At 44.2% G+C, this 26,358-nt stretch overlaps 1 protein-coding gene across 5 annotated transcripts in view; it reads left to right on the top strand.

The window, feature by feature from the left end:
* Nucleotides 1-4,978: 4,978 nt before the first annotated feature.
* AGPAT4 (1-acylglycerol-3-phosphate O-acyltransferase 4) overlaps nt 4,979-26,358 on the top strand; it is a 112,301-nt gene continuing 90,921 nt past the window's right edge. For 2 of the 5 annotated variants that reach the window (XM_037023922.2, XM_037023932.2), the window contains exon 1: nt 5,432-5,889. In XM_037023922.2, the coding sequence (XP_036879817.2) occupies nt 5,702-5,889 (188 nt within the window). In that variant the 5' untranslated portion in view covers nt 5,432-5,701. Of the gene's footprint in view, nt 5,391-5,430; nt 5,890-26,358 lie in introns of those variants that run through there. The other 3 variants (XM_037023935.2, XM_073219862.1, XM_037023916.2) reach the window with 3 other exon arrangements.

The raw sequence follows: 26,358 nt of genomic DNA, 5'->3' as shown, positions 1-26,358 counted from the left end.
ATGAAGAGCTCAGTGTAGGCAGAGAGATGCAGGAGGGACAGAGAAGAATCAAGCTGACTTTGAAGTCGTCATCACTCACCAAAACAGGGACCGGACCTGGTGAGATAGGACACCAGGGCCCTGGCATAGTTGGGGCCAAAAGGTCAGTTTTTACACTTGTTCACTTTGGGATGCCTTTAGGATATCTCTGTGAAGGCATCATCAGGATATCAGGTAAATGGATTGGAGGTTTCAGACAGATGCCAGCCGGAAATGTAGATCTGAAGGTCATCTGTGTTTTAATGAATGGGGAGAGAAGAGGGTAAAAACAGGATCATTTTTTGAGGTTCCATGCTATTTGTCTTACTTAAACATCACAACCACCCCATGAATTATGTGTTTGAGGAAGCTGAGGCTACAAGCACTTACATAAAGAATTAGGATTCTTTGTTGAAAATTACAAAACAAACTTATTGGGAGAATTTATTATAAGGACACAGGAGCCTCTTGCGGCACCCAAGGACAGAGATGAGAGAGGAGAGAATCCCATTCTCTTTTTATTTTGCAAAGCTTGCTAGGTGAGGAGCGGACAGATTGGACAGCAGCAAGTGCAGGAACAAGGGGGCCTGTGGAGACCATTTTCTTTTTTTCCACCTCTTGCAAATCAGTCATGAAGCTAAGCCTTACTGAACTAGATGTGACTTTGGCTTGAAACCAAGAAAAAATAAGTGATCATGGAGAAAAGATGTTGTGTGCTTTTTGCCAACTTTGGCCTGACAGTTGCCAAATTTCAAGATTAATTTTCTTTGGGTAAAACTGATTCTCCATGTTTAAACTAAAATGCATGGAGTATAGGTAGACTTTTAATAGCTACCCTTAAAAAAATGAACATAAGTTTGTGTAGAAATTCTCTTTTTAACATTTTTATGCCAAAAGACTTCCTTTCAGACTTGCTCTTTATCAGAAAGCCTAGGGAATACAGTGGACAGGATTCTGAGATAGAATCATTTTGAAAACCAAGTCTGCTTCAGCAATGTTTCCTGTTCATTGTATAATTCAGGACAAGCAGCCCCAGCCTTCCTGGGCTCTTTGAAATGAAGAGATTTGGACCAAAATAAGCATTTCTCCATTTTTATTGTGCGTATGAATCTCCTGGGGATGCTGTTAAAATGCAGGTGGACCTGAGACTCTCCATCTCTAAGAAGGTTCTGGGTGATGCCCATGCTAATGGGCCATGACCACACTCTAATTAGACCACCCGCACTAGGCTTAGAGCTGAAATGTTTGCCAAATAAAGCATTATGATACAATTGATAACAAGAAGTATTTTTCAAAATGAAGATGGTTTCATTTATAAGAATAAGTCATGCCTATCAAAAAAATTGTTTTATATCACACAATATATAAGGTGCAGGAGCTGAAAATCATACAGAGTTAATGCTCTGTTTTCACTTGGTTATGAAGAATACAAGTGTTAAGTTTCAGTATTCTTTTGTATTACTTCATCTTTTAAAATCAGATCGTGAAGTAGTAATTTTTCCATTTGCTGCCCGCCAGTTGGACATTAATTGATTTGAATTCAGATCCTCCTATTGCAGTAGATTTGCTCCTGTGTTATGTGATTTCCAGTTGCCCATTGCCTGAATGAGTGAACTTTCCAGGGTCATCACTGCCAGGACCAACCAACCAAGAGATCCCTAGAGGAGGAAGGAGCTAGCCAAACACTGCAAGGCTTAAAACAAAACTCCAAGTTAGGACACACTGAAAGCTGGTCAGCAGATGGTCCTCATGCATGTTAATGTTTGGGAAATGACTTAGGTCATAATCATTGATCAAGGAGGAAATCTTGTCTGGTTCCTCTGTACTTTGCTTAATGATGGTTAATGTTAAAGCTATCTGAGTGACTTAAATGGACTGCAACAATAAAAATACAGTCTTAGGAGCTTGCTGATCATTAATAACATGTAAATGACACACTTTTAAGGCTCAATAAACAACTATTAAATATAAGATTATAGATTTCAAATATCAAATTGGCTTTATTATTTATACTTTTTTCTCTGTCTTCTTGAAACAGCCACATTTCCTAATTTAAAATACAGGGAGGTGATCATAATCACAAGTCTATATTTTTATATAACTTAAGGAATTTTTCAAACTGGATATATAGATATATATGGATTTATCTATATCTGTGTTCATAATATAAGACAAATGGAAATAAAGCAAAAATATTGTCAATGTATAGCTAATAACACATTCAGAGGACAGGCTATTTGAAATAATGTCATAATAACTCCACCATTGAGCATGAGTTAAATATATGGTGTGTAAGTTAACAGTTTTGATAAATTATATTCATCATTTTAGGTACCACTTTTCTGAAATACAGAGCATTCTTCCTTTAACAGAGGAATGTGAAAACACTTTAATCTTTGGGCTAGAACATGTTATAATCATCATCAATTGTTCTTTGCCTCTGTCCTAAATCGTCCTAGAACACAGTGACTTCAGAAACTTTGAGTCTTTTGTTTTTTGCTCATAAAAATTATCTTTTATAAAAGTTGTAAGTGTTCATTGTGGAAAATTTTTCAATCTGCAGTAAAATATAAAGATGCAAATAAAAAGCATCCTCAGGCTTACAGCTCAGAAATAATCATTATCAAATGACCTCTTTGCACAGTGTATGAGTTTCCTAGGCTGCCGTAACAAATCAGCGCACACAGAGTGGCTTAAACAACCAGAAATGCATTCTCACAGTTCAGGAGGCCAGGGGATGAAATTAAATGTCAGCAGGGTTGGTTCCTTCTGGAGGCTCTGAGGGAGAATCTGTCCCAGGCCGCTGTCTCCGCTTCCGGTGGTTACCGGAACACAAGCCTTGGTGTTCCTTAGCCTGTAAGACACAAGGCTCCAAGTTCTGCCTCCTTCATCACAAGGCCTGATTCTCTGTACGTATGACTTCTCTCCATCCTCTCCTTTGTTTATAAGGACACCAGTCATCGGATGTAGGGTCCATCCTAATCCAGTATGGCTTCATCTTAGCCAATTACATCAGCAAAGCCTTCCATATAAGGTCACATTCGGAGGTTCTGAGTGGACAAGAATTTTGGGGGGAACACTATCAAATCCACTACACACACAATATAATATATATATTTGTATAATTATAACAAAGGGCTCATGTCTTATGTAGCACTTAACATTTTTGTAGTGTAACATCTTAAGAATTTCACATCATTACATAACCACCCTGCTACTTCAGACATTTAGATGGTTTCCAGACTTCACTATTGGAAATGACTGATGAATCTATATGTGCCTAAATCTTTGAGGTTATCTCTGCTTATTTCCTTGGCATAAATTCTTACGAGTTGAATTTTTGGGTAAAGAATATGAACAGTTGAAATGCTTATGATGCATCTCATTTAACTGAATTCCAGAAAGAATGTATCAGTTTCCTGTCACCAGCAGAAGAGGAGAGAGCCCAGTGTGTACATGCATCTTACACTGGACATTCATTTTTGAATGTTTGACAAGCAGAGAGGCAAAGAAATGACATTACTTCCTTTCTACTTGTACTTTTATGTGAGGTTGCATCTTTGTTGTTACTGTTTATTAGTTATTTGTGTATCCATTTTTCCAGGTACCAGCTGATGCCTCCTATTTCCTTTTAAATTTCTCCAGCTATCAGGATCGATTTCTTACAGTCTCACTAATGAATATACTATTCACAATCTCCCGTTTTACAATTTGTTCTGAGCTAAGAAACCACACAGACAGACTCCCCCACTTCCTTTCTCCCAGTCTTTGGACCATCTTTGAACCTTGTACAGATTTCAATTATTGCCTTCGTTTTATCGTATCTGAATTGTTCACAGGTGTCTTTCCCTCCTTAGACTTTGAGCACCTTGGGGGCAATGTCCGTGTCCTATTTGTGTTTTCCTATCTTCAGCAACCAGCATGGATGCTCAATAAATATTTCTTGAACTAAATTGCCGGACTGTGGCCCAGGAAATTTTCACAATTCCTTGTTTAGATAGAAACAGCTAACAAAGGACATCTAAAATAAGGATGAACACTAAATGGGTCTTCGAATAAAGTGCATGGAATTTAACCTATGAATGTTATATTTTTTACTTAAATTTTTAGAAGCAGACTTTTTTTTCTCCTGCATTCCCCAGCTATATTTCTGAGGTAACTGAGACTGAGCAACATCATCTAAATATGCAACTAATAAGCATAAAATGACTATAGTTGTAATAAAATAAAGATATATTAAACTATTTATATCAGAATAAGATTAGTAATTGTAAAAAATTTTTAATTTCATATCATTCCCGTTGAAATCATTGACTGTACTTCTAATAAATACAGCACAAATTGATGCTATTTGTCGATTTTAAAATAAATTCCCATTCAAAATACAAATATGAAAAACATCAGTCTAACTCTACCTGAAGTACTCTGAAAAAACCCTTTCAAGTTTCTGCAAAACTGGAAACAAATGGATTTTAAAACATGATTTGAAAAGTTATGAGAATGCTTAAAACTTGCATTGGTTGCAATAACCTTCTTAGAAACATTTATTATAAGCATTTCTGTATAAATTAATTTTCACATGTATATTAAGATAAAGCATTGGCACAAAAGGGTTTTCTGTTCAAAACCCTCTTTATGACCTCCATGTCCTTCATCTTCATGCCGCTGTCCTGTTAACCCCCGCACCCTCCCTGCCATCACATGCTGTCCAAATGCCACACACCCTATAGGACTCGGTTCCAACCCCGTTTCCTGGATTATGGATGCCTTTTTCCTCCATCATAACCAAAAGGAGCTCCTTCCATCCTCTCTGTCCTCATGACCCACTGCTTCTAGCACTTCTGTAGCTTTTAGTAAGTATGCAATGTGGTCTAGTTATTTATGAACGTTTTATTTTTTTCCTCGTGTACCGTTAACATTTAAAAGGGGATGAGCACAGGACTCCTGTACAAATACTCAGTATTGTTTGTGGCAATGGTTCGAATGGTCAACGTTTGAAAGGCATGCTTCCTAACTACTTGGGGATGGAAATAATTCTGGGGGTAATGCTAGAAACCTGGCATTTCTGCAGCATCAACAGCCGCCCTCTCTTTTGAAGTTGTGGTGACACCCTTTCATTCTTCAGATCTGCCCAGCCCCTGTCTAACATGCTGCATGTGAATGCCACGTGCATGTGCATGCGTGCGCGCGCGTGTGCCGCGGCAATCAGCCCTGGTGGCTGCTTGGCAGGGAGAAAATACGCCGACCTCCAAGCTTCTCTTTCCCAGTTCCTCCCATCTCCCATCTGAGTTTCCAGTATTGTTCCGTTGAAGGTGCTCTGAGGCTCTTCCGAGTGGGGCGCAGCCTCCTTCCAGCGCTGCCACCAGTGAGAGGTGAGGGGCATTTGGGGCGTGGGCATGTCACGGAACAGATGGATGCGTACTCGCTGAATCCAATAGGAGCCGGGTCGGGACCGTTTCCAGGTCGCAGGCAGACGGGGCTGGAGCGTGTCGGGCGAGGCTGGAGGAGCCACCTCGGCCCAGGGATGCAACAGGGTCCGGGCGCGGGCTCGGAGAGCCGCCCCGCGGGCTTTGTCCCTGGCTCTGGCAGCTTCTCCGGCCGCAGGGGAAGGGGTGACTCATGTGACGCCCGCCGGGTCTCCCCTCCCGGCGGCTGCTGAACCGTAGCTTTAAAAGGAAGTGACATGGGGTGGGGAGAGACGTCAGCCGAGGACCACTTTTTTTCCCCGAAGGGCCCACCCCATGGGTGGAGTCTCGCTCTCTCTTTCCAGTGTTGGCCGAATTACAGCGGCTATAAACTCGTGGCGACCGCTGCCCCCGCCGCTCCTCCCCGCGCCGGTCGGGTCCGTGCGTCCGCGCTGCCAGCGAGGAGGTAGGTGCCCCGGCCCGGGGCCCGCCACCGCGTTTCCCTGGCCCCGCGCGGGTGGGCGCGGCCCTAGGCGGGGACGGCGCGGGCCGGGCGGCGGGCGGCGCGGGGACCGGCCTTTGTGCTCCGCGGGCGGCGCGGCCCCGGCCCCGGCCCCGGTGGAGGCATTTTCCCCGCGACCCCCGAGGCTGGGCAGAAGGTTCCTGCAGCCCCTGGGTCTGCGGTGGTGGCAGGCAACACGTTCTTCCGTCCCTGGCGTTTCTATGGCAACCACGAAAATACTACACAAAATGCATCCCCGGCAGACACGGGTTGCTCCGTGTTTGGTGCCGAGCCGGTGGCTTTCCGCGCGGGCCCTGCCCGGCGTGCCGAGCTGCAGCGGGCGCCGCGGCTACCCCTCCTCAGTTCGTTTTGGTTTTTCCCTGTCACAGGAGGGCTGGGGGAGGGGTGTTGTCAAGGCAACAGGCATTTGTAATTACCTCTTTATTTACCTAATTTTCGGCCTGTGAATTTCCCCATCATGCATAGAAATTGTAAAAAGAACTATTTGATGTTCATGCAAGTCATCAGTTTCTGCTTCTGGTCTTTTTTGGAAAACCTAAGCAGCTCCCTAGACGTGATGTTCAGGTCTGCTCACTAAGGTGGGGAGAGCCCTCCTCCACGGGAAGCGACATCCTCCAGAAAAGTTTTAGAGGGTGTTTGAGAATCAGCATCTTGTTACTGTGACCCAGGTTTGCTGAGAAGCCTCAGTATTTACCAGGGATCTTTGCTCTAGTCTGAACTTATTTAGCCCAGAGTCGAAGTTCAACAAGTCTGAGCTCTAACCAGACCCGTGGGGGGGGGGGGGGGGCGGCGCATCTCCCGCCCCAGCCCGGGTCTCCGTGTTTTGCACATGGCCCTTTTAAGTAAGGGTCGCCCAGGATGTCCACTGTCCACTCGCATTAAGGTGAGGATCCACAGACCACTGGGAAAGGATGAACCCGTCTGTTAGTCAGGCATCCTTACTTGGAAAGAAAGGATCCTAAGATAAGGGCGCGCGCGCGCGCGCGCGCGTGTGTGTGTGTGTGTGTGTGTGTGTGTGTGTGTGTGTCACTACTGAATCCTAAGATAAGGGCGTGTGTGTGTGTGTGTGTGTGTGTGTGTGACTACTGAATCTTCTGAATGTCCTCTGTGGGAAGAAAAAGAGTTGATTTTCACGAAGAATATAAAACATGAGAGAAAAGTATCATCTACCTAGTAACAAGCAAAGTTAAATATGTTTGGAATCAAGCAACACATCTGTTAGAAAGACAGAATCCAAACAGGCCTATGAACAGGTAGGAGTCCAGCGGGTGCTTTTATTCAGTACATCTGAGGAAATGTTTGATAACGAGACCATTTTTTAAATAGGCATCCCAAATGACCAAATCAGCCTTTATCCATCAACAGTAGTCTCATCCTCAAATCTTAAAATTGTCTGTGATTTTGGAGACAGATGGGTGAAGTTACTTAGCCCTCATAAAAGCATTTAGAAACTTCAGAGTAACCCCTCCTGGTGGAAGCAGCAGCAAGAGCTGGTTTTAAAGAGGCTTCTTTTTACCAAGAGATCTTTATGCTATTATCTATGACTTATAAAACTTATTACAGGGCAAGAGGTCTTAAGTATTTCAGATACAAAAGTTATCTGAAAATGGGGGCTGAATAGCCTGGCAGAAAACCAACTACAACGAAGTGGAGTTAATGACAAGAGAACCAGTTAAAGGAAGGGCAGGAAGCTTTAAAAAGTGTCATTAAAAAGAATATGACTCTTGCTTTCAAAAGCACATGTTAGTACACATAAATAGTGGGATTGGAGGTGTTCAATTGCAAAGAGTGTGGAAAGCAGTCATGCTAAGTTACTGGATTTCCAGCCTGAAAATCATCCTCAAGGATGTAAATTCACCACATGACCCTGCAAAGCAGATGGACAATGAATAAGTCAACGTCTGCAATGAGGGCACTCTTGAGTTTCTAGATCTAGGAGTTTTACAACAACCTATTGGAAGAAACTCAAAGGAAAAGTAGCAAGAACCACTTAGAAGCACAGCCCCCAAAAATATATCCTATTATTGGACCCTGAGTAGAGATTAAAAGCATAATTAGCAGCCTTTCTCTAGGAAAGATCAGTGGAGCTACAGATACAAAGCAAATTCAAGGTTTCAGGGAAAAGGCTGAGCAGAGATGATCCCGAGAAACGGCATCTGAAGTGGGAGTCAGCCACCACTGCACTGGGACTTCACCATCGGCGAGGCTCTGGCCTGGGTACACTGGAGTTTGTAAAGAAAATGGAAGTGGTAGCTTGCGCTCTAAAGTTAAAAATTCCCCAAACAGGAATGACCTCATACGGATGAGTACACCGCTGGAAAAAAGGAGGCGAGGCAAGAGGGAGATGAGGAAGCAGGGTACAACTAGTCTGAGAAGAATGTAATGGAGATAATGATGTGATGGCTTTGAAGGAGAGGAGACAGTCGAAGCAGAGGGACACAAAGGTGCCCCCATAACAGGGCTGCATGGTAAGAGATGGATCGTGGGGTAAAGGTCTTGTCCCAAGCAAGGAGAAGTCCATCTTTACTGTGGAAATAGGGCAGGTATGCTCTGTGCTGGGGGAAAGAACTCGTAGATACAGACTCAGGGACAGAATTTTGCTTAAATCAGATCAAGAAATACTGGTAGAAGAAAGACTGTGTGAGAAGGAGGCAGAATCCTTGCTAATTCAATTATTTTTTAGTTGAAGCTCAAGAAGTGAAGGCCAGACTTAAATTAGACTTTAAACAAGCAGGAGATTTGGGAGAGGGACTGCCCCATGCACTGCCACTGTCACTGTGATAATACCTCCCATTGCCGTTCCTTTAAATTGTGGGATGCTTGGATGAGCATTTGGCAAACTTAGCACATTTTGTGCAGTCTGCTGTATTTTGAAAAGGAGGTCTAGTGGGTATGTGAAGGCGGCATTCACTGTTCTGAATGGCTTTTGACACCGAAATGTTTAGAGAAACATATGGGACCAAGCTTGGCTAAAAATCCCTACTGTTACCCAGAGCCTGGGCAGCTCTAATTCAATAATCTTCGTCCAAAATAGAATCAGTTTGGAGAGCAGGTTTTGGAACTCTGAAATTTGGCTTTACAAATGGACCAGGGAGGCTTACTTCCAAGACTGTGAGAAGAAAGCTTAAATCATAAACATATTCTTTTAACAGTATTTACTGTGCATTTATTTTGGGCCAAGTGCTATGGAGCAAAACAACATAAAGGTTAAATTGCTACAGTTTTCAAATATCTGAAGGCTTTTTAAGCTAGATACTGTGACTGGCTGATCTCCATTTTCTTCTGATGACTGAATAAGAGGAAATATCTTAAAATAACAGCAATTTTTGGTGAACATTTTCATGGAATTATCTATCTAACCTGTTTTCCTCTATTTTTCAAGATGCACTTTTGCTCCACAAAGATTTTCTACCTGTTTTTGTTCTTGTCTTCCTTTTATTACTCTAGTCTAGTTTGCTCTACTTCTTCCTTTGATGCTAAACCTTATTTTTCAGTCACCATTAATTCATTAAGGTATATATATAAATTATATATATATATATATGTATATATAAGTATATATTATGTATATATATAAATTGTGTATAAATAAGACATATATATGCATACATTATCCATCCACCCACCTGTTTATCCATTCACTCAACAAATGATATAGAGCATCATGTGTCAGGCATTATATATAATGGATGTAGCAATAAATAGGAAACTATTTCTTCCCTAAAGCAGCTCAGGAACTAGCATGGAGACGGATGTAGAAACATCGCCTTAAACTAGGATGTATTATTTTTGATAGAGGCATTTATTGGCTAATGACACTAGATGCTTCTTTAATTGAACAACTTTATACACAGATTGTGCTGGGAAGACAGGGAGAGAATGGTTAACAGTGGACTATTGTCGATTTATAATTTTCTTGTTGTACCTTCTACACTGTTTGAGCTCATAGCTGGTGTCAGTAAACATTTGCTGATTAACTTGATGGGAAGAAGTGGTGGTTCTGACCTGGGAGACATAGAGTCCCAAAAGTTTGTCCATTCTTTCTGAAAAGTACAAGCTGAGTGAGATACTCTCTCCAGGTTCCCTCATAGTGCGGTACACGTGGACTTCCATGGGATCCTAGCTCCCTCCAGATGGACTCAAAGTATAGTATTTTTAAATGACAACCTCCCACTGGCATCAAAATGATACTCCCACTGGTTTACTAGATAGCCTCTTGTCATTTAGAGCTGGGTTTCCCATATATTACAAGTCTGTGTCTTGTTCCAATAAAATCAATTGGATTTCAATACCTTAAATCTAAGTAACCAAAACAAAGAATGCTAAGACCTGTTCCTATTTCCTGAGGTCATGAAACTCCTCTTAGTAAAACTGCTTTGCCACACTTAATTTCTGCCTTCAGCACTGGAATTATTGGACAATATAACAACATTCCTTTGTACCACCACCCACCTCTGCTTATGTGACTTTCCAAAGAAAACTTTCAGCAAGTTCCCCTTCTTCTTTGTTATTTTGATATCAGATGAAATCAGCTTCTCCCTTTAGCCCGAAGCTGTTCCAGATAACCCTGGCCCTCACTCAGACCCTCCCTCTGAACCTGGGTTATACACAGGAGCTATTCATGGTCATTTCTATGTAGAATCTTCCAAGAGGAATGGCATGTTTCAGACGTCACGGTAGTTTGACGATGGGCACTAAAATTCCTACAGGAGATTATTCCTCAGTCTGTGGGACAACAGGTAACCTACAGAAGCCATCAGAGACCCTGAAGTGACCAGCCAACCTGGAGGCTCTATGAAAATGATAGCAGCCCACCTATACTGAGGGCGCCCTGAGTGCCAGAATATTACATGTACTTCACATTTCTTAGTTCACTCTATCTTCATCACAAACTGAGCAGGTAAAAACTATTATCACTTTGCATTTTTCAGATAAAGAAAGTAAAGATTAGAGAGGGTAAATTACTCACCAGTATCATAATAAGTAACAGAGCTGAGATTTGAGCCGTGATTATTGCCTCCAGAGCCGGGCTCTGACCCCGCGTGGCCTCCCATCTCGTTAGTATGTGTTCATCCAACTATCTCCAGGGCCTGCACAGTGCCTGGAACATAGCAGACATACAGGAAATATTTCTGGAATAACAATCACATCTCTACCACGTAGACCTCCCCCTTGCATACCTTTCATCCTCCTTTGTAAGAGCTGAAGAAGTGCTGAGAGTAGTGTTTTTGAACTGGAGGTTGGGGGGAATAATAGCAGCACCTGTAAAACAAGCGAATATAGTTCTCAGGGGGCTTTGCTTTTATGCTGTGGCCCAGACAGAGCCATGATAGGGTGGGGAAAGGAGAAAATGGTTTGGGATTAAAATATGTGAGTGACACTGCAGTACACACATGAAATTAAATAGAAACTGTTCTCAAAACCAACTTCTAGCCAAGGATGGAACTGTGCTGAGAAGTTACTCTTAAGGATACCTGGGGTGGCTGCGCTTAATGGTACCCAGGGCTGCGTGTGGATAGAGTCTCGGAGACTTCTTTATTGTTGCCGATTGTCAACAAATCTATGGCTGAGTTTAAAGGTGAAGTATCATCTGAAAAGGCACTGACTGCTTATCTTAGACAGACTTGGAAATGAGAATGGGAGAAATGAATTGGCCCGGGAGTGAAATTTGGTCTTTTCCCCATCTCATCGGCTCTGCATGAGCTGTCACCTCTCTCTGTGGGCAAAAGTTAACCCAGGCTGATGAAATGTTAAAGAGGCTGCTCCATGCCAACGCTGCTTCCCCGGATGCTGCAGCCATCACCACTCAGTCAATGCAACCATCTCCCACTTGCTGCTGGGTGCCAGTGTAAGTAACTCCAGCCAGTTCCTCCCTTTCCTCTCTCCCCAGCTGTGGGGAAGGTAGGTTGAAAGGAGAGACAGTGAGCAGCTTCCTTCCCCAAACACGTACAGTAACTCTCCATGCTGATCTCCCAAACCTAACTTTCTTTCTCCTTCCCACCCATCCTCATACAACAGTCACTCTTCCCAGATGCTGTTGTATTATGTGACAATTTTTTCTAGTGTTCTATCGTAGTTAACTACACTGGGCCCTTATTGATGATAGCAGGAGCTTTCTAACTGCACCATTTCTAGCACAGAGCAGAGCACCTGGCATTGCATGGGGTTGTAGCCTAGAGAAAAGGTGGCCACAAAGAGTCAGGGGTCAGATTTGCCTAACCTGATGGCCTCCCAACCAGGTCCTCCCAGGCTCACATTCCTTGAAGCCAAGGTCCCTATCTCAGCACTGTTGACATTGGAGCGAAATAATTATTTGCTGTGGGGCCATCCTGTGATTGTAGGAAGTTTAGCAGCATCCCTGGCCTCCACCCACTCCAGATGCCAGTACTAGTCCCTGCCACCCCAGCTCTGACAGCCAAAGATGCCCCAGACATTGCCAGATGTTCCCTGGAGGGACCAAATCAACTGCAGCTGAGAACCTCTTCTAGGGAATTCCCACACCTGACACGCAATGATCCGGTCAGTCAGCTCCTGGGTCCCAGCAAGACACAGGCCCCAGGACTAACTTGGACTAAGCAGGTTTTCGAAGACAGGTCCAAACCAAGGGGCAATTCATTCATTGAAATTAATAAAGAGATAGGCATTGAAAAATAATAGTAAGTGAAGAGCAGACATGCAACCAGAACATATTCAAATATTTAGCACCCTCTTTTTTCCTGGCACGCTGACCTAGAGACTCACCTGTAACCTGGGTTGCTGGGGAGCAAGCTGGGAAGGCTGGACGGTCTGGCAGCCCTGGCCTCCACACAGAGGTCTGCTTAGGTGGGCTGACCCCATGGCCTGGCTGAGCCCAGCTGGAGGGGATGGTTCTAGTGGAATTCATTAACATATTTAAAGAAAGAATTGTGAGAGCTCCTCAGCACTGGTGACTTCACTTACCTCACTGGGATTTGCTGATTTATTCCCAATTCCTAGGCCTTCGCAGTGAACCAGTGCCTCCACAGCCAGGGTCCCCAGTTATTTATTTGCCTCTTAGCTCCCACCCCAGTTGTGCGTATTTTTCTTCTGTTGGGCCTCCAGCACTTCTCAGACTAGAAGGCCACTCTTCCTGCTTGTCCTGGGACCAGCTGACCTGCCCCACTCAGGGGAGGCCCCAGCTCCCCAGCACAATGTCTGGTGCTCACCAGATGCTCAGTCACCATCATGTCCTGTCCTGTTATTCTAAATCCCAAGCAATTGCAGAATCTGCTGGCAGCATCCTTACTGGATTCTTATGTCTGGCCTGCTATTGGCCAAACACTAAGGATACAAGGATGAACCATGCGGGGTCTGCCTGGGGGACAGGATCCCTGTCACCCATGGGCAGGGCAGCATGAGGAGCATCTTGGGGGCACAGGAAGGGACCTACTACCCTCCCTGCCAGGCTATGGCCTCGACAAGAGTATAACCCCCAAGTTAGGTCTTGAAGTAGAGCCCTGCTGCTGCATCTCCCTGGAGGGCAGACGTGCATCAGGAAGTGATAAGACACGAGGGAAATGTGGCCAGGTGGTGAAGTGGCCTGAACGGTGAAGTCAGAGGGCCCCTGTGCAGTTGGAAGAGCCGTCTGGAAGCAGGGAGACCCCTGCCAGGTTGGGGCTGGGGCCAGGAGCTGAGCCTAGCCTGAGGGCCCTGGCCAGGCCGGGGGCGTGGGGCAGAGGAGGGAAGCTGGCTGGGAGTTGCACGAAGAGCCTCAGGACTGGGTACCTGGGTGTGCAGAGGCCCTTTTTGACCCTCTGGGATTGTAACTACAGAATAAAACTTCATCTATAATATTCCTCTCAAAGGGTCACTTATGTTATGCTTTGTAATGTAGTCGTCTAGGGGCTTCCATAATGACCACTTACTGCTGTGGCATGTGCTCTGAATGCCACATCTCGTGTCATCCTCACTCCAGCCCTGTGGTTATAAATCACTGTCTCTAAGCGGACTTGTAACTGAGGCCCAGAATGGTTAGCTAGCTTTCTAAAGTCACCGGCTGGGGTGCCTGTTGTGGAGGAAGGACTGGGGCTTTTGATCTGTGAAGAGTCATAAAAGCATTGCATAGCTTGTGTGATAGATTGCTTCCCACAATTCCCCTGGGTCTTCTTTTAGGTTGAGAGGACTTTCCCTGGCTGCAAAGTGTACAGACATTCTGCATCTTAACCCCCCAAATCATGTAGAAATTTAAGAAGTTATTTAAGGCCAAATGTCTAATAACAGTTTCATGGTGTCACTAAGATCCTCATTGGCCTCCAATTCTAGAGGGTGACAGGGTCAAAGTTTAAGTAGGGGGAACAGGGAGAGAGGACCACAGGGATATTTTAATGTGCCTGATTATTTTAATTATTTATAATGGTTCCAATTTTAACCTAATTGTGACTCCCTTACCCCTTCTCCCTCCTTCTTTCTCCTCAAATGGCTGAACTGTGATTCGTCTTTAAGAGTCTGGTTGGAAACAGCTTCCCGCCGGCTTTCCTCCTCAGGGCAGATGTACCTTCTGGAATGCCTGCTTCGCAAGGCTGGTCTCTGGCTGTGCCCTGCAGGGGCTGGGCAGGCCTTGTGCCACCGTTTCCCAGTAACGTGCCATGCATGATGCAGCCGCACCTGCCTCCCCAGGCAGGCAGAGGGTGAGCAGCCTGGCAGTGAAGGGGTCCTGCCCAAAGCTGGAGGCCACAGGAGTGTGTCATTAGCCAGTCTCCGGAGACTGCCTGGCCGCCTTCTCTAGCCTCCTCCTCTGGCTGTTTAGACTGGGGGTGTTTTAGGGACCTTGCACTGCAGCATGGCATGAGGGAGGAGCAGGGTGGTATGGCAAAGCCTGGGTTCCGTCCCCAGCCACGGCCAGCTGCTTACTCCCGGCGGGATGCTGAACTCTTTGAACTCTGGACCGTTTCTTGGTCTGCGCTGTCCTTGGCGTGAGGAAGTGGCCCAGCACGTCCTGCAGCCTCGTTTCCTGGCCTGGTGAGGGAGGACTTGAGGGCAGACGCAAACACCTTCAGCCACCACATCCCGGGGCCATTTTGGTGGTGTGCCAACAAGGATGCAGAGCTGCACGAGGATGTGAACTGAGCCCAGCTCACTCAAGCATCTGCTTTGCTGAAAGATCAAAGGAACAAGAATGCTTTAAAAGAAGACAGACATGGGTATGCCACACTGTAACATGCAAGTCACGTGGACTTCTAAGACAAAACGGAAGACTTTATGCTTGCTGGCTGGGGAGGCATCAGGCCACAGCTCCAGGCCCTTTGGAGCCCATTTCCTCTGCTGAAGGGAGCATCTCTCTGGGAATCTTTGAGAAGAAAGTGGAGCTGAATGATCTCTAGGTGACCCTTGGTGGGGAGGAAGAGGAGATTAACAGCGAGGCCTTCCAACTGCCTTTCTCTCTCCCACGGGCTGAACGGTGACTGGGATGCGACGGGAGGGGCCAGGCTTGAGTCATCCCTGAGAATCTGCCCGCCTGACTACTTTTTCTTCTCTGTCTCTGCTCCTGGTGGCATAACTGATAGAGGGCTGCTTGGGACCCCATCACTTTGTCTCTGGTTGCCCACCTTGTCGGGCCCTCCCCCTGCTCTGCCAGGGTAACGCCAGCTCATTCTGATCTCTTCTCAGTACCCGGACTGTCTCTCGGATAAGGAACTGCTTTACGCTGTAGTGCTTGCTGATATCTTAGCCCTTATCACTATTTTATAAGTTAGCCTCCTTTCCTCATAAAGGCTTTTTTCACTGGGGCTGAAATTGGCTCTTTGGCTCCTGAATCCCAGCTGGAGGGGGAGGCTTGGCACCTTCAGGATTCGGTGTTCAAGGCTCCGTGTCATGAGCCTGCAGCAAGATGCTGCCAGTCATCTCATTACCTGAGGATGAAAGGAATAAAAGGGTAAAACCAGTTATCCCCAATTTCATTTTATTTTGTTTCATTTTCCCCAGCATCACTTGGCTTTTACACTGATGGGGTGATGGGAAGTTATGCTAGCAAGGGTCTGAAGGGTTCTATTATCTCTGACCCGCATCTGTTCCTAGAAGAGAGGGAGCAGTAAATGGCTGCATTTTCCCACATCAGTACAGCTGGGCACATTCCACTGTCAGCTGGCTCCATGGGAAGTGCACTGTCCCACCTGCTCACCTGCTGTTTGCCCTGCTGATGGCGACTCCTGTGTGGGGGCAGGAGAGCAGCTGCGCCCTGGTGACACCAGAGTCAAGTCACCGATATGCCATGAGCTGGTGTTTCTCCGGAACAGTGCAGTAGATGTCGCTGACCATTCGAATCATCATATATTATGAGTATTAACCATCTGCCATGGCCAGGTCCACGCTGGACACAGCGGAAAGCAGATGAAAACACTTCAGCTCCTAAGGACTTCCGGCTTGTGGAAAGGCAGACAGATATAGGAAGGGGAATGGTGTCTACTGACGTGCACGGCCTTGGTCCTGGGCCTGGACATCATGTGACTCCTCTACATCGTTTGCTCCTGCAGTAGGTGCTCACCACTGCATGATGGCCAGGCTCTGCAGGGACCACCAGCAGGGACCTCAAGAGGACCGAGAAGGAGGCACCTAACTGTGTCAGGGGGGAGGGCATTGGGGGTACAGGCTAGGCAGGGTTTGGAAAGCTGAATATACGTTCAGCAAGTCAACAATGGAGGAAGGGGGAGGGACCGGGCCAAAGAACTACCAGAGCTGGGAATGGTGGAGGCCCCTCAAGTGTGCACAGCTCGGAGGAGACCGTGCTGACCTCCTGGCCGCCCTGCCCTGGGGATCCAGGTGCCCTCCCTGCGCTGCTTATTCAAAAACCACGCTGAGCATCCTGGGAAAGTAGCTGTTGGTCTTTGACTTCATCGTTTACATTTTCTCACCATTCCTTCCTACAGTCTAACAAGCTCCTTGAGACTATCCGGTGTCTCCACGCCCCAGGATGGTGCCTCAGTAAATATTTTTTGAAGGAATGAAAGGCATCCTCTGAGGAAGGGGCTAAGAGAAATGGGCCCTTGCGGTGGGAGTGATTGCCACCCAGACCCCTAGACTTCCATTGGTGCCTGAACTGGATCATAGTGACAAGCCTCGTAAGAGGAGCCTGATTTTGTTAGAGAAGAGACCAGGCATCCTTCCCCGGATGACTTTTCTGTTTCAGTCATGTGCAGTTCCACACCAGTCCCAAGCATCTTCAATTTCAAGTGGCCGTGGACCTCTCTTATGAGGGGCCCTAGGGCAGGTTGGGAATGGGTGCAAGAATTAGGGTGTAATCAGTGTGAAACTCACATTTTTATTCTGGGGTGTAGCTCACAAACACATACAATGGAGCAAGCTCCTGACATCGTTGTGTTTTTACATGGACTCCTCTCCTGGAGACTTTTGTGTCCTTCCTGGCAATTATCAAATGTTTTCCTGAGTTGGACAGATTTGTAGAGAGCTGCCCATTGGGAAGGAAAGTCAGGGCACCTCTAAGGGAGGAAGGTGGCATGGTGGGTGACTTGCATGGTCACACAGGACCCTGCTTGGCACGGGGCATTGCTCTCACTGTCTTGAAATTCCTAGTTTTCAAACAAGGAGCCCCAAATTCTCATTTTGCACTGGGTGCTGAAAATTATGCAGCCCATATGGCATTGAGTCCAGGAAGTTGATGGAGGGTTCCTGAATGCCAGTTAGTACGGTACAACTGCCATCCTCCCCAGAGCTGGACAGCTTTTCAAAAGCAGGAGTGTGACACAGGAAGGCTACATAAAAATAAACCCGGGATCACCAGTGGCTCAGAGCAGAGGCACTACTGCCAGCCAGTGTCTTCTCAGCTCCTCCCAGTATTTGAAGGGTGGCAGTTGCTAGTAAAGCTTGTGGTGAGATTGTCCCCAAGTCCTTTGCCTCCCGCCATCTGATTAAACTTTCAACCTAATCTTACTAAAACCTCATCTGAAGAATAACTCTGTGGATGGTGTTTCTATGGGTTTTTTAAGGAAATAAGAACTATTGCCCAACTTAGAAAGATGCCGAAGTCCAAGACTGAAGTTGTCTCCAATAAGAGATACTCCTCAACACCAGGGTTATGAGAGATTGTTGTGCTCCTGTGTCAATTTAAGTGTGTGTGTGTGTGTGTGTGTGTGTGTTCTGCATTTTGGTTGCCTTTCTGACTCAAGACATGAATAAAAATGTAGGTTTCAAGTTTGCCACCAGAAGCATCAATTCGATATTCAGACAAGATCACTTTTGAAAAAACAAAATTCTGAAAGTGGTAGTTGGACCCACTCAGAGATTCTTGAACAATCTGCCAACCCTGTTTGCAGGAAATTTGTTTTCAAATGGTAAAGAATAGAACAACATGAAGATGGAATTGCTGACATTTTGAATTGCTTCTGTTGGTCCTTTCCCTGTCTCCGACCCGCAGATAAGGGAAGAGACGCGATGAGTCATCGAAGACCTGAAAGGACCAGCCAGGGGACTCAAGGCGCGACAGCGCAAGAGTGGTGCTGAGAGGGCACCTCTCATATTTATTGATTAAATGGTTGTTAACAACAATAAGATTCTGTGTAGGGGATTCCATGCACAATCATTAATCAAGTCCAACTCTTCTCAGTCTCCAATCTTCTGAAGCATAACAAACAAGTTCTCACATGGTGAACAAGTTCTTCCATAGGGAACAATGCAAGAGCACTCATATCACAGAAACTGTTTCTGTTGTGACGACGAATCATGAACTATAAACAATCAAGTCAGATATGATTATTTATATGATTTTTATACTTTATATATAAATTCCCACATGCTTCACTTCCAGCCAAAACACATCCCTTTTAAAGGAATGGAACAAACATAGAGTTTTCATCTCAGAACTGCCATTCTCAATTCAGAGCTCTCATGGGGAAACTGGAAAAGTATCCTTAAGTCTAGAGACAAGTAAAATTCCCTATTTCCACAAGTTGGGAAATGTAAATACTAGAACCTTCATTCTGGTATGCAGGACTTTGTCCCAAACTTTCAATTTAGGAACTAATGAATAATCATATGGAGCCAGTGGGCATACACCAAAGCTAAACAGTGCTGAGTTGAATTAACCTGATTTCATTGGTACCGCCATTGGGTGAGTAGGTTGGGAAAATGCCAGAGCAAGGGCATTGTTTTTATTTAAGTAAAAATTTAATAGAATGTACCATGACATCCTCACATACATGACGGTGCAGATGGGACCTGGGAGAGCGGCTGAGTTCACAGCTCCTGGGACAACAAAATTGACTTGTTTTTACTTCCACTATCACATGGAAGATGGAACCGGCACTTTCTCCGTTTCCTGTCCCACATCTCTCCCATTCATTCTGGCCCACATGCCTTTTGCATTCCCATCAAGAAAAGTAATCTAAATCGACTCCTCATGTTCCAAGGGGCACACGCATCATTCTTTCTTACTGTTGGGCATTCAAGAGTTTTTTTTAACTCTTCTTCCATTCATTCATCAAATATTTGGCAGCTTTATTGAAATATACTTTGCCTATCATAAAATTCACACATCTTAAATGTACAGTTCACTGAGTTTTGGTAAATTCATATAGGTGTGCAACAGTCACCAGAATCCAGCTTAGAGCCCTTCTACCACCCCCACAGTTCCCCTCATTCCCCTGCGCTTAATCTTCCCTGGCACCTCCAGCCCCAGGCAGTCTGTGGTCCTGTATTTTTTCTTATACAGCAGTAATATCGCTTCTTTCAGGTTCCCAGACTAGATTCCAATGAGTGGTGGGGTGGGGGGAGAGTAGGAGATGGATGGGGAGGGGATCTTCCCACACACACCACCAAGCAATTCTTGAACACCAGCAGGGTGTCTGAGAACTCAACTCCATTCTGACGCTCTCTAAGGGCTCCGTGCTACAAGACTGCCCTTCCATCCCCAAATCCAGATGCCAGTTGCAAGCCCCAGGCAGTTAGTTAACCTGTGCTCTGACCTACCAGCTACAGATTGGAGATTCCCACGACCTGCCCCTTAGGTTCAAGTAATTTGCTAGGGCAACTCACAGAGCTCAGGCAAACACTTCGATTTACCAGTTGCATAAAGGATACTATAAAGGACACAATTTAACAGCCAGATGAAGAGATACATTCCGCAAGGTCTCAAATAAAGGAGCTTCTGTCCTTGCGGAGCTTGGGACCTGGTTCAGCGCCACATGGATGCGTCCTGGTTCCCCAAGCACAGAAGCCCTCTCCAACAGAGAAGCAGGGTGCAAGAGAGAGAGAGAGAGACGCTCTTCTCAGGGGTTGTTGTGAAGGCTTCACTGCATAGTCGTGATTGACTAAGTCATTGGCCACTGGCTGACTTAACCTCCAGCCCTCACCCTTGGGTGGGCTCCAGAAGTGTCTCATCAACATGACCAGACACCCATTTCACCTTTAAGGTGCTGAAGTGTCTTCAGGAACGGTAGATGATTACCAAATATACCTGGGAAATATGTACTTGGTCATCTGTATCACCAAATACGTATTTCTTATAACTCATTATATCGTAGATCCATTTTCCAAAGTTTTGCCTCTTACGGGAACCGCAGATCAGTGGACGATTGGACAGGCCGTGCTTTGTCTGCTTCCTTCATTTGCATAGCATTTCTGAGGCAGATCCTTTTGTTGCAGGGGTCACGTCAGCAGCTCGTTCCTCTGTTCTGCTGAGCTATATTTCATTGTATGGATCAACCACATCTTGTTTATTCACTCACCTGGCAGTGGCTATTTGGATGGTTTTCAGCATTCACCTTACTTTAAATTAACTACTTTTATTCCTGATCCAAAGTCCAGATTAGAAATAAGTCCCGTGTGCCTTGCTACATTATCCTTGTCCCCAGCATCCCACTGGAGGGCACGAATGCCCAAGGAAGGGCTCAGAGGAAGGTGCCCCCACCCACCCCGGCTGTAGCGGCTCTGTGAGGAAAGCACAGCAGTTACATTGAATTTGATGCAACTGATGGATCAAATCAACGACTCTGACTTTGGGAAAAGAGAAAAGTCTCCCATACCTAAAACTGGACAATAGGGGGCATAAATTCTTTACTTCTCTCTTACTGGTTCATTTATTTTTCTTCCACCCCCAAAATAGGAAAACTTAAGTGTTTCCAACCTGATGAACCCAGTTATTTTCCTTCAATTATTTATCTCCCCAATGATTTCATTAACTAAATGAAGCTTTTGGCAATTCACCAAATTTCATTCACAGATTCTTTCTGGAAGTGTCTACTGTGTACAGGCCCCATGTGGGTTCCCAGGCAACAGGATATGCCACCAGGCATCAGCCCTGCCTCACAGAGTTCTCCACGGAGGCTTTGTCTGCTTGTGCTGTGGCTGGCCACTAGAGAGCCACTGATTTTATAGCTCTAGCACAAATTTTTTTTCTGGCATATTTGAACCCTGAAATTCATCCAAATGTAGTCATGATGAGTCTGCTTTAGCAAATATGGTCTATTACTCACTTTAGCGGGTAGCACTGAGGGTAATGAACGTTAGCAGTGTTCAATTTCAGGAATTCAAAACTTTAGATCCACTGGAGATTTCTCTGGATCTAAGCAAAAAGCCAAACTACCGTGGACTGTAGCGGTAGCTGCTGTTGGCATGCCTGCCAATCAGTGGGGTTGGTTCCCCTTTACTCTTTGAGACTGCCTGCAAAGCTTAGGGGTGATTAATATCCTACAGCCTTTGCCCACAAGCTACCCTTGGGATCAAAGGTGAGGTTCATCCCACCTTCATTTATGGCCCCATCTCACAGAGGTCATACCAGTTTAGGAGGGTCCCCTCTGCACTCCCAAGTGTTCGGCTGAGCACTAATACCACAGCAACTGCCCTTGGCATTGACATCTCACTCTGTTGCCTGGGTGAAGGGAGAGCACCCTTTTCCTGGAGGCGGAGAGTCCCTTTCCCTTTTCTACGATCAGGACTCCTTCATCCTTGGTTTAAACAATGCCAGGCATGTATGGTTCCAATACATGCGGACTGAGAGCTGACCCTGCTTATGTTTTACCTTCTATCATACCAGGAGTTTGTTTTGTTTTTTAAAACAACTTTATGAGACATAGCTCACTCCCCATAAAGTTCATGCATTTTAAGTGTACAGTTCAGTGGCTTATAATATATTCAGAATTGCACACCTATCACCACTATTTACAGTTATAACATTTCATCACTCTAAAAAGAAACCCCCAGACTGGGGGCAGTCACTCCCCTTGCCCACCCCCTCCAGCCCTGGACAAGTGGTCTACTTTCTGTCTATAGATTTGCTTGTTCTGGACATTTTGTATAAACAGAATAATACAATATGTGGTCTTCCGTGACTTCTTCCACTTAGCATAATGTTTTTGAGGTTCACACATGTTGCAGCAGGTATCAGTAATTCAGTCTTTAATTTTTGGCTGAATAATATTCCATTGTGTGGTCACACCACACTTTATCCACGTGCCAGTTGATGACCATTAGGGTGGTTTCATCTTTTAGCTACTGTGAATAACACTTTTATCAACATTAGTGGGCAAGGCTTTGCACGGACTTATGTTGTCATTTCTTTGGGGCACATACCTAGGAGTGGGATCTGGGTCCTACGGTGACTCTGTTTAACATGCGAGGAGTTCCATCCGGGTTTCTCATTCACTTCCCCAAATTCCAAGGCTAAGGAAGCAACGATACTTGGTATAAATGCCTCAGACTTTCACATCCAAGTCCCTTTGCTGTCCAAAATGTTGTAACGGAAATATCATCACAGAATTAGTGCTATTCCACAGGAAGGGAGAGAAGAAGCAAGTGAAGCGATGTTGACTCAGCTCATGTAGTGGTGACGCAGTGCTGACCGCATGGGGTTTTGCTGCAGGGAATCGAACTTGCATCCCACCTGAACTGGCGTATCTTTGGACTGGAAGCACTGTGCACCGTTAGCTGGCTTTGTACTTCCCTCAGAAGGGTCAGACAGCTTGCTGGGTGTGTTCAGCAGTTGTGTCTTCAGAACAGCTCTAGAGCACTGGCTTTTTTGAGGCCAGGCATTGTATTTCCAGAGCTCTCCACTTTGCCAGGATTTGCTTTCTTAGAAACGAGGAAGTCCTCTGCAGAGTGTTATCTGAAACCGAAAAGCATTTGCTTTTCATATTGAACCATTTTTCCTTCTCTCTTTTGAGTCAGTATTTACTGATCTTTAAGACTTAAATTACTGTTAGAATGAAGCTTAGATCAAGGATTAAAGGAATCGGTGTCCCAGTAGTAAATCATTTGCTAAACTATACTTCTTTCCATGGGAAGGACAAGTTGAAATGCTACCTTGAGGTTTTGTAAGAATGTATTTTTTCCCAGAGCCCCTGATACTTAGTTATTTCTTACTGGGAACAGAGGAGAGAAAAGAACATGGCCGTAAAAAAAGATGACGGATGAATTGTATATATAAATATAAATCACTTTAACATTTTTTAGTATTTCAAGTCAATTGTCTTACTCTTTGCCCTCAGTGGTGCTGTGAGATAGATTGATGAGGAATGAGAGAAGAGGAAACTGAAGCTCAGAGAAAGCACAGGACCAGATTAGAGGCCAAACTGAACAAGTGGAAGAACTTCCCTGAGCCTCTATTTCTTGAGCTATAAAACGAATACACTAATAAATCAGACAGCATTGTTAATATCAAGTAATCTATGTAACATACCTAAGTAGTCTGAGAAATTCAGTGTAAAAGTTTGAGGTTTCTTTTCAACTTAAATATATTACCCAAGTGGTAAATGCTCTTGGTAAGATATGAGAAAATAGAAGCATAAAGAAGAAAATGATTATTTCCTATTATATCACTAAACCCAAACAGCATCCTGGAGTGTTAATTGTCCAACCATTTTGAAAAGCTGATTAATATCTAGTAAAGCGGGAGATGCGCATGTCAGAACATGGCAGTGACTCCAAGTCCAATGGTCATTAATGTAGTGTCTATAATGGAGAAAAACATCTCGAAATGCCCTAAATATCCATCAGTGTGGTAATACATTAATTTTTGGTGTAATCATAAAACAGAATGCTTTTCCACAATGAAAACAACTAAACAAGATGCACAGAATTTCAAAAACATAGTGTTGAGTGTAGAAAGGAAATCACAAAAGGGTTTTTATGCACATCTTTACAACACAAAAATTGTATGTTGCTTGTGAATACACATACATACAATCAAAGAATAAAAACATACAAGGAAACAACTAATTTCAACATCGGATTGGGGAAGTGGCTTTAATTAATATATGAAATATTTTACTTCTTAAAAAAATGAAGCAAATATGACTAAATATCAATGTGACAAAATATTTTGTATGTTTTACATATTTAAAATATTTCAGAAATTTTTTAAAAGTTTGATGACTTACCATCTAGACTACTTCCTAAGCATAGAGAGAAACTTTTTCTTTGTCTTATAAAAGTTGTCTCCTACCATACATGCTTTTCTTGACTTCATATCATAAACATCTTTTTGTCACTAAATATACTTTTTAATTGTTCTTTCTGGCCCTTCTAAGTCTTCCTGTTGCAATTTAATTATTTACTCAGAGATGAATTTTTAGAAGAAACAAAATGGCTAGAGCTTCCTCTTAAAATTTTATAATTATTTTCTATTTATTCAATTGTAGTTATTCATAATTATTGCTAATTCATTTAATTATAGTTGGTCTCTGATGCAGAAGGAGCTCATAATATAAAAGCAGAGGCACAATTCAAGTCTGGTTTAGTCAAGAAGAGAAGAATCCTTTGGGTGTGTTAAGGTATTCCTTGAAGTTTGGGAATTCACGGCTTGGAACTTTTACTTTCTCTTATCAAAAGTAACAATCAAACCTCTCTGGGTTGGAAAGAGGATTCTCCCAACCCAGTGCCAGAACTCAGCCTCGGCTGAGGACTGGCCTCCTTTCAGCATCCCTGGTCTCCCTTCAGAGTCACCATGTCCCAGGCCTCCCTGCAGTATCCCTGTGTCCCTGGCCATTGGTCCTTCAGTGGAAAGGGGCCCAGGGGCTTGGTGAGGCTCTGCTATCCTCTGTGAGCCTGTGAGGTTCTCTTGAGATGCACGAGATGACAAGATGACTTTAACTTCCTGCCACACTGGGCTCCATCCCCTCATCTCTCATCTCTAGTGTCCCTTTTAAAATCTGAACCACTTTTTCTCTCTGTTCTTTTTTTGTCCTGCAGAAACCACCCTATAGGTAGATTTGTACAGTATCAGAGCTAGCCATATCCTTGCAAGTATGAAGAGTCTTTTCTGATCTTTGATGGGAAAAGTAAGGCCCAGGAAATGGTTGCCACACCTGTCTCGGTTTCCCTCATATCCATCTGAGATTATGTTGGCACGAATATAGCTTCCTGATTCCCTGTAGATCTTTAACCAGTGATTGGGAAAGGCTGATCGGTAATACACAGTAACCTTCTACTGCCTCTGAGAAAGGAAACAGCATCAGTGGGAGGGCCAAGGAGCAAGGCAAAGGGACGGGAAGCAAAGCGCTCAGGGCTCGGCCCCCAACTGCCTGGGTTACGGGCTCTGCACCGGGCTCTCTAGATGCCAGTTTCTCACCTGTAATTTGAGCAATCAGCATATTGATACCTACACTTCATTTCTTCTCTGCTTATTGGTATTTAATGTAAGAAACTGTAGCATTAATTAATAGAGTGTGGAAGGACCTTTCAGTAATTACCTTCTATACAGCTGGTTAAATATTTGGAAATAAACCCGTTTACCTCACAGAGCATCCTAGCCAAAAAGAAATGTCAGGTCAAATAGTTAAAAATAGAATTAATTATGGAAAAGCTAGATGAAAAAAGTGTATGGTTACCAGGTTTCTGCAGGACAAGAAGGATAGCAAGCAGGCCTAAGCTTAAATTTCTTTATGAAAGAAATCATGATTCATACTTCATAATTATTTGAAGCTCCAATAAGCTAAAAATAAGACCAAACAAACTGGAGAAATTGGTCATTCTAAATACAATAAGAAAGATGCTATTTTGTTTAATAGGTGAAGAGTTCCTGCAAATCAATATGTGGAAGAAAAAAAGTTAAAAAAAGCAGGAGTTTGATAGATGTTAAAAAATGTCCAGTTTCCCTTGTCACTCAAAAAATGCAAGTTAAAACAAAGAGAGATACTTTTAATGTATGAAGAGTTAAGTCTGTTTTTTGCTGTTTTTAAATGAGGTCTTATTACTGGCAAATGTGATGAAATGGGTATTTTTGTATACTTCTGGTAAGAACATAAATAGCTAAAGGTTTTGGGAAAACAATTTGGCAATGTTTACGACTTGTCTTACAATGTTTGTTCCTTGAATATAGAAACCCTGCATCTGGGAGTTTATTCTAAGGAAATAACCCAAAATTCAGAAAAATAAAGGTTTATGCTCTTAATTGTTAATCATTGCATTATTTATTATTAAAAAGGCAAAAAGAAGCCTAAACATACAAAA

The sequence above is a fragment of the Manis javanica genome, chromosome 13, assembly GCF_040802235.1.
Source record: "Manis javanica isolate MJ-LG chromosome 13, MJ_LKY, whole genome shotgun sequence".
NCBI lineage: Eukaryota > Metazoa > Chordata > Mammalia > Pholidota > Manidae > Manis > Manis javanica.
Note: the sequence above shows the minus strand (reverse complement) of the source record. Positions and strands in the feature narration are given on the sequence as shown.